Raw genomic sequence first — 8,752 nt, 5'->3', positions numbered from 1 at the left:
AAATGTATGGTATATAATGTAGATCCACCAACAAATCAACATGAACAATGTGTACTGAAATATAAACAAAATACATTATAACATAGATCTTTAATAAAATATCTCTCCAACTACATTACTTATAATTTTTGTATACGACATAAATATTATGTAAATTGCCTCCCTTAGCAAATGAAAAATTATACAAAATTATGAATAAATTTACGAGAAAAAAAATCAATAAATTTTTATTTCAATTTTTACTGTATGTCTGCAATAAAATGAAATTGTGTATACAGAAACAGGCAAGGCTGAAGAACGGTAACATGTGTTAAACAATATATTCAAGTTTAGTTGTTTCTATAACATCTACTTTATTATGCATACACTTATGTGTATGCACCTGTATAACTGTTTTCTGATTGATGATGATGATGATGATGATGATGATGATGATGACAATAATGATGATATAGACGACATCAATAATAATAATCAGAATGAAAATGATGGTGATGCTGATGATGATTATTCGGTAATAACGTTCTGTTACATATGAATAGGTAAATGGTCGATAATTTGTGAACAAAAAGAATAATAATAAGAATAATGATGATGATGATGATAATAATAATAATATTAATATTAATAATAATAATAATAACAACAATAACATATATACTATTCTCATCATTATTATTATTATTATTATTATTATTATTATTTTATATATATATATATATATATATATATATATATATATATATATATATATAATATTTTTATTATTAACACGTCCCCTTCATCTCTATATACAAATATATACAGATGCCACATAGGCCTTTACGTCTTACAAAGGTTATATTACTGTGCAAATGGCGATAGCAGGTGCTTATTGTTTTATAGATAGATATATATTCAAAAATAATGATTATTCAAAGCAATTGAAAAAAAAATGTCTTACCTATACAGCACAGAACTTTTAATAAACACGTTATATAAGTGATTTAATTTATTACTTTAAATTGAACTATATTTTTACAGAAAATAAAGATATTAATTTTTTTTATATAGGTCTACATGTCTGAATAAATAGACATGACAAATATAAGAATTATATCTACAACATAAAATGCCAAATATTATATATTTGGTTTAATATTTAAAAAATTTATATTTTTGTACATATAAAAATTAAAATAGTATTAATAATATTTTTAGAATATTACAAAATACAACAATATACTATTTATCGTAATTTGATGTGCTGTGCAGGTAATATACTAAAGTGTTCTTAGCGTATGTGTTTATACTACGAACGAAATAATGAAAATAAAAGCTCTAAGCATGTACATATAAACTTACAATTTACATTATTTTAATACAATCCATTAAATACGAAATATTTGCAAGTTTGACAAATTCACCAACATCAAAAAGTGCATCTGCTTTCGCGTAATTTTATTAGCAAAGTTATTCATTTCTTTTTATCTAATAATGCCAACTTGTGTAAAATAATTTAATTTTATATATGTACCTTTATACATTATCTTTTCTAAAGCAATATAATTACATGCTAATATTCAAAACAAAATATAAGCCATACATTGTTACATATTAATCAAAATTCTTGTACAAGCTTCAACTTTTATTTTAAGAATGCATTGTAAACAATAAATTTAACATTCCATGACTACTAAACAATCTTTACTATGAATGAAAATTTATTCCAATTTGAATAGTAACTATAAAAATCAAAATTGTGCAATTATTGAAAATATAATCTACATTATATATTTTGCAAATGTATCAAAATCTCATAATCATAATGAAATGATTATGTACATACTGAAGTTTATCTTACGAAATCTCTTATAATCGAAAATACTAAAATTAATAGAATTATACTGAAACAAGATTTTGATCGTTTTTTGTACAGAGCTAATAGTATAACAAAAACCAAATGTATGTTGTAAAATAATATACACTTCCAATAATATAAACAAGTGTATGCTATTGTACTACATGTATGCTATTGTACAGCATTGACAATAAAATGAAGTATGGCTTATGAGTGGTGATGTCAAATTGAATCATTTCTATGAACAACTTGGTAGATTTTTTTTATAATGAACAGTATTTGCTATTAATAAAAGTAAAGCTACAGCAAATGATCATCCTGTTTTTAAGACATTCAGGCCATCTGAATCACTAGTGACCCATGCAATATATTCATTATATTTGTTGAATAAATTATTTTCCATAATGATTACAAAATTAGAAAAATGGAACGTGTTAGAATAAGAAGCAATATAATTTTACTATATCATCTATTTAAATAAAATTGCATCAGTTCTATTTAGACTTTTAATAGAATTCATTATCAAATCTTTCTAATTTACACACAACGCTCATTTCATGAAATTTGCTACAAATAATTTGCAGCTTGTTTTTTTGTTTCTTTTTTGTTTTTTTGTTTTTTTGTTTTTTTCTTCTAAGAAATAATCTTTCCATTATTATATTCTATCTGGCTGTTCATAGACATTAATTAACAAATTTTATTTGATAATATCAGAATCCCTGCATTATCCTTATGACTCAACTTTATTTTTTTGCACATCTGAATTGTTTGTTTGCACTTGTTCATTTACTTTTCCAAGATCATCGGTCTTTGATTCATTGTTTTCTGCTTTTTTAGTTTTCTCGATAGATACATTACCTTGTGAAACACTCTTAGTCGTATCATTTTCTTCTTTAGGTACATTTGCTTCAGTCTGATTAGTAGATTCCTTTGTCTTCTTACTGTCTACCATGTGTTCATTAATTTTGTTTACGTTATCAAAATGATCAACTGTAATATCACCATTAACTTTTACAATTGTTTCTTGTTTTTCCATTTGTTTGTGTATATCATTTGCTTCTGTATTATTTCTACAGTCCACGTTTGGATAGTGAATACTTTCTTTCTGGTTTAGAGTCACATTCATTTGATTATTACTATCTTGATGCTTTTGTTCAATGGAATCACCGATATTTCTTGTTTCTGTTATCTGTTGAGATTTAACTTTTGTAACACTATTCATAATATTCTGTTTACTTTGTGTCGTTAATGAGGTACAACTGGATGTCACTGTAGAATTTTGTTTACAATTCTGTGTATCTATTCCATCCACTCCGCACATTTTTGCGGAATTAGAAGAACTGTTTCTTGAAGTTCCACTTTTAGATAAATTAAAGGCATTGTGGTCTTGTTGGGTTACACCCTTAGGAAAAAGCACTGTAACATTATCGGCTGATGTGGTCACAGACGTTTGTGTATTTTCAGTTTTGCTTGGATTAAAGGATGTCGATATGATACTGGGGGAGGAAGTTTTTGGTGACTTTGGTGATGACGAGTGCGTACTCGGAGGAATTCTTTGCACTGTTGGAGGTTGTGAGACAGGTGAATAACCAGTTGTTTGTGGTATATAACTTGTACGCTGATAAAGCTTATTTATAGTAGGCGGTAAACTACTGTGAAAAGCACTAGGAGGAGGAATGCCAATAGGTGATCTTATTAATGGATTTGGAAATCCGCTTGGATCAGGAAAAGGTGGAGGAAAATGTGAATATATTAACCTTGGATTTGTATTTGGTGTAGGAGATGGTATGAATGGATTAGTTGATAGCATATTAACTGGTGAATTTCTTGGTGATATTGGTGAATTTGTATTCCTACATATTTCTCTTGAAAATGGAGTATTCTGATAGCTGCGTGCATTAGGTGAATAAGGTGGTGGAGAGACAATGGGAGAATTGGAGGTTGAAACAATTGGCGATAATGTTTTCGGATCAATTTTCATCATATTTAAACTAGTGCCTTTTGAGCTTGTCTGTTCTTTCTCTTTTGTCTCGTTTGTAATACCGTACATTGGTTTTACACCTGATGCTGGATTACCTAAATACCGTGGCATATTTTTCATTTTAAAAATTTTTGCAGGCTTGGATGGAATGTGTTTACTTGTTCCTTCGGAAACAGCACTTTGTGTACTTTGCATTTCTTTTGTCTGATTTTTAACTGCAACATAATTATTTTTTGATAACGTAGGATTCCAAGATTTTGGTGGATCACGTAATGTTTTGTATCCACTCGATTGATTTTGTTTCTTAAGAGAAGAAATCTTTTGTGATCCATGAGATGTTGGCACTGATGTGGATGTGGACGTCGATGTTATTGGAACCGTGTTAGTATTGTCCTTAACAGTGATATGAGTATTCTTACTTTCTGTGGGTATATTAGTATTAGGACTAAATATTGGTACATTAGGAATATTTGGTATGTGTTTAACTGTTGATTCAGGAACAATTGCCGTTCCTTTCTTTGCTATTTTAAGTAAATCTGGAATATCTGATTTATTGCGCCCTTCAGCCTTATTTTTTTCTTTGGAATTCTCTCCAATTTTTGCACAAATATCATTTATCTTAGAACCTGATGTACCAATCTTAGCGCAAATTTCATTTAAGTTCGTGCCCTTTGCTATTACTTCATGCTTACGTACAAATGGTTTCATTAGCGATATTGGTATAGCATCTGGACAAGGTGGCACTGAATAAACCCCACTTATTTCAAAATTAGGTTTAGATAATTCTTGTCTTGCCGCCATTGTTGTTGTTGTTGTTGTTGTTGTTGTTGTACTTTGAGTAACATTAGAATAGCTATTTTTTAATGTAGTGGATATAGAATAAATACTCATAGATGGAGCTTGCATATTTATATGCGGTATGGAACATAGTTGATTATCTGATGGTGTGCAAGAAATATTCATACTTTCGCTACTTACAGGTAAAGACGTTAGTTTCTGAGTGGAACAAATATTAGAGTTCTTTTGTGGACTTTTTAAAATCGTAGTATTCACTATATCCTGGACTGTATACGGAAATGTTAAAGTTGTTTGACTCGTTGCGGGTGTTGTTATATTATGATTAAGACATGTAGGGCTTTCGTTTAATAATGTGTTGTTGTTATTCCGTACTTGTTGTACTTTCACATTCGCGTTCGCGTTTGTTAGTTGACTTACTTCTACAGTAGACTCTATGGAAGACCGTTCCGAAGTATTTATCCTTTGGTCGAGTAAACTTAAAGCTTGTTGTACGGTGACTGCTGCATTTTGGCTACACTGTGTCGACGTATTCTTCTCAGATGTATCTTGCGGCACATTGGAAACTGCGACTCCAGAAGAGGAAATTAATGAACTTGTATGTTGTGCCGTTGATGACCCAGTTTGATTTTGTTGCACTATTGTATTTTGCGAAGTTGTCACTTTCGATAAAGATATTGTAGTATTTGTTCGTGTTTTTGTATTATGATTATCTAGCAAATTCTTCATATCCATAGGAGGCTGCACGTGTTCTAATTGTTTTGTATCTAATTTTTTGTCACTGTGCAAATAGACTTTCTTTTCTTTCTTCTCTTTCTTCGAATATGTGTTATTAATATGAGTTATTTTTGGTTGAAACTGTAATTTTGCGCTTAGTGCATCAATCTTCGATCCTGTGTTTACTGTTTTGACATCACTTTTCACATGAAACTTCTCACTTTCAGCCTTCGTTCCTGTACTAATATTATTATTGATATTAGTTACTGGCAATTCTTTACCTTCTACATTTACAGTATTAATATGATCTGTTTCATTTTTGCTTTCCTCTGGTGGATTTGATGTTTTATGAACACGCACTGGACTCTTTTCCGCATGCGAAGGTGAAGTATGTACGTTATTGTTTAATGTAGCGTCATCTGTTTCTTGTACAGTTTTCACTTGTAAAGTTGTACTAATGTCTTGTGTATGTTTAAGGGTTTTCATCTCGGTGTTTACCCTTTGCGAATTATGAATGGGAGCACAAGCAGCATTTAAAGAACTTGTTGAATCTGTTTCAGAAATAAGGTCACTTGCTGCAGTAGATGGAGAGTTGTTCAAATTCAAAAAAATATTGGAACTCTTTATAACATGCATGTCGCTTTCTAGGATAGCTTCCGTAGTATCTTCAATAGTTTTATTACAACTTAGATTTGTCAACAATGTTTCAGATTTGTGTGCGGTTTCAACAGTCGATATAATTCCTTCCAGTCCTACTTGATCTCTCACTTCTTCTATTCTTGTACTTCTCTTTAACCCAGGATTCGATATATCAGTAATACTCATCACACCTGCTTCAGATATTTTTAATTGAACTTCTTTCCATTCACGATTCAATTGTTGATTTTCTGCTTCTACATAATCTATTCCAGTGTTAATAAGCGACTTTTTATAATTAACGTTATCCTCCGACAATTTTATACGTTTTGGAGAAGATTCAAATATTCTGTAACTTAGATGTAATGGCACTTTCTGAAATTAATACATATATACAATATCTTTATTCAATTTATCATCATATTGTATCATATATATAATTAAAATGTAAATAATTTGAATAATCAACAAACAATTGCTCACCCGCCTCCAGTGATAAATATACATGACATCCATTAATGTATAACTTCCATTCAATGGTTCCTCTTTATACATTATATCAACTCTATGTGCATCACGGAGACCATATTTAGCCCTGATTAATTTCTGTAAATGAAATACTGTTACTGCGGCTGGACAACGAAGATATCTACGTGGTAACAATTTTGCAACTGCTTCCTTGGTTATATTTGCATCACTACTATCTTTTGACTGTGGATTAAAATATTGTAATGAAAGACTGAGAGATTCATCTGGTGAATATATGTGTGATTCTATAGGTTCTCCACGTGCTTCAGGAGATAGTACTTGACTTCGTTCTTCTGGATGCTTTGAATAAAATTCTCTTCTACATCGCATCTCGTCTAAAATATAATAATATAATATTTATAAATCTAAATAACTATAGACTCCTTTTATATTTCCATCCAAGTAATTAATAATCTTACTTTGATAGCAACCAGGTACAAGTTTATAAACAATATCCTGCAATGTGTAATCTGGTCTAATATTCAACAAAGGTTTACTTTTATGGACCTGTACTTCGCAAATTGGACAATATTTGTTATTCTCCAAATATTTTACTATACAACTCCTACAAACTAAAACAAATGTGTAATGTAAAAATATGTATAATTATAAATCAAATGTATCTATTGGTATGTGTTAATAAAAAAATCACTTACACGAGTGCAAGCATTCAATGATAGTGGTAGCGTCAATGAAGTAACCACCGCATAATTTACATGTTAGTTGTTCATTAAGTTTGGACAAACGTAATTTATGTCCACCACTCTGCCCTGACATTCTAAAAAAACATACAACTGTTTTAGAATTAGTAATAAGTATTAATGAATTATTAAAAGCATTCCTTTTATGGCAAAATTTATAATTTATAAAATATATTATTTCTTTTTTAATAAAAAGAAATGTTAACAGTAGCACAATAAATAAAGTAACAATTTATATTCCCTTGCAAGTTATATAAATTTATTTAAAAATTAAACATTAATGATAATGATAACCTAAATATGATTTTGTCAAACAACATGTTATATGATAAAAAGTAATGAATTATGGAAGATTTTCTTATATAAGGATATACAACAGAAATATATTTTTTATATATGGCACACATGACAATAAAATACCTACTTAAAGATTAACTTATGAAATTCTGAATGTCCCTGAAAAACCTTCACTGTTATGATCTACATCGTGTAATAGAAAAGTGTCAATAATGTTAGGCATAGCCTATGTAATATTTTAATAAACATAATAAATGTAATATCACAAAGAATTACGATTGTAAGTTTCTCTAATATTGAAAAAGATTTTACAATGTTTTGGAGAAATCTAGTCTAACACAGACTACGTTTTAATTTAAGCCAATAGCTGTGTCGATATAAAGTATCACGATTCAAATTATCTTTGAGGTCGCTCATGTAGAGAAACATTTGTTTGGATTCAATAGAAACAATTTCTCAGATTTTTATATTAACAAGTGGTATTTGTTCTAAACTTACTTGACAAATGGGGCGAAAATCATTCGTTTTATTTGGTAATCGCCATTTGGCCTCAAAAGTCAGGAAAGCTGGGTCAAAAGACGGGGCACCTTCTCACGGATTGTCATTATGGTATCGCCCCAATAATATGATTTTCACATTATTCAGAAACCACGTTTTTTTTGCAAGATCTGTAAATATAAGGGCACAAAACCCAATTCGATCAAGTTCAATGACATAAATTCATATTAAAGCAAGCCACAATGCCACTAAAAACTGCGCGTACGGCAGTAAAACAAAATGGCGGATAAACAATCATGTAAATGACATTTCTAAAAACATCGCAGTTATTGTCCAATTTAGTCGAAACTTAAAAATGGCTGTCGACATTTCATTATTACGATAAAAGTGTATTTTTTTCTTTAAAGTTAAAATATAATTTTGCATCTTGTAATCGTTGAAAGGAAATGAATTTTATTGACGATCAATCGAGGTCTTGATAAACGCGTAAAAAAATATCTCTTCGGTTTGCAGCCATTTTATGGCGATTTTTCATGAGCGATAAAAATGCAGGCAATGCTTACGTTTTGATTGGTAGTTTTAAGAAATATCATTATAAAAATGATCAATTCAAAATGATCGATTACAATTTATATATAAGTATTCGTAGATTGGTTATAACAGGTAAGTACGTATAGGATTTTATTTTATCATTGGTTAATAAATTTTCAGAAATTCTCAATTTTACAGTTCAGAGAATTTAATTACATTAAATACTAA

The 8,752-nt window shown here is 29.5% G+C and overlaps 1 protein-coding gene across 2 annotated transcripts; it reads right to left on the bottom strand.

The window, feature by feature from the left end:
- Window positions 1-876: 876 nt before the first annotated feature.
- Window positions 877-8,447, bottom strand: LOC124954395 (uncharacterized protein YMR317W-like). 2 transcript variants are annotated; one of them, XM_047507288.1, is made up of 5 exons: window positions 7,994-8,447; window positions 7,154-7,291; window positions 6,917-7,069; window positions 6,453-6,832; window positions 877-6,344 (listed from the first exon to the last, which is right to left on the bottom strand). In XM_047507288.1, exons 2-5 carry the CDS (start codon window positions 7,272-7,274, stop codon window positions 2,571-2,573), a joined length of 4,428 nt encoding a protein of 1,475 aa, XP_047363244.1. In that variant the 5' UTR covers window positions 7,275-7,291; window positions 7,994-8,447; the 3' UTR covers window positions 877-2,570. The 2 variants fall into 2 exon arrangements, with proteins under 2 accessions (XP_047363244.1, XP_047363242.1); XM_047507286.1 differs by having other exon boundaries at window positions 7,154-7,275.
- Window positions 8,448-8,752: the final 305 nt, after the last annotated feature.

This window comes from Vespa velutina, chromosome 15 (genome assembly GCF_912470025.1).
Source record: "Vespa velutina chromosome 15, iVesVel2.1, whole genome shotgun sequence".
Classification (NCBI taxonomy): Eukaryota; Metazoa; Arthropoda; class Insecta; order Hymenoptera; family Vespidae; genus Vespa; species Vespa velutina.
The sequence above is the reverse complement of the archived record's forward strand: the minus strand, read 5'-3'. Positions and strand labels throughout refer to the sequence as shown.

Bases quoted from the DNA above. Each gene is read 5' to 3' on its own strand.
- LOC124954395 (XM_047507286.1), bottom strand. From the start codon at position 8,016: ATGATTTTCGCCCCATTTGTCAA. The intron at 7,276-7,993 runs GTAAGTTTAGAA...ATGTTTTTTTAG, and splicing joins ATTTTCGCCCCATTTGTCAA to AATGTCAGGGCAGAGTGGTG. The intron at 6,345-6,452 runs GTGAGCAATTGT...TATTAATTTCAG, and splicing joins ATATTTATCACTGGAGGCGG to AAAGTGCCATTACATCTAAG.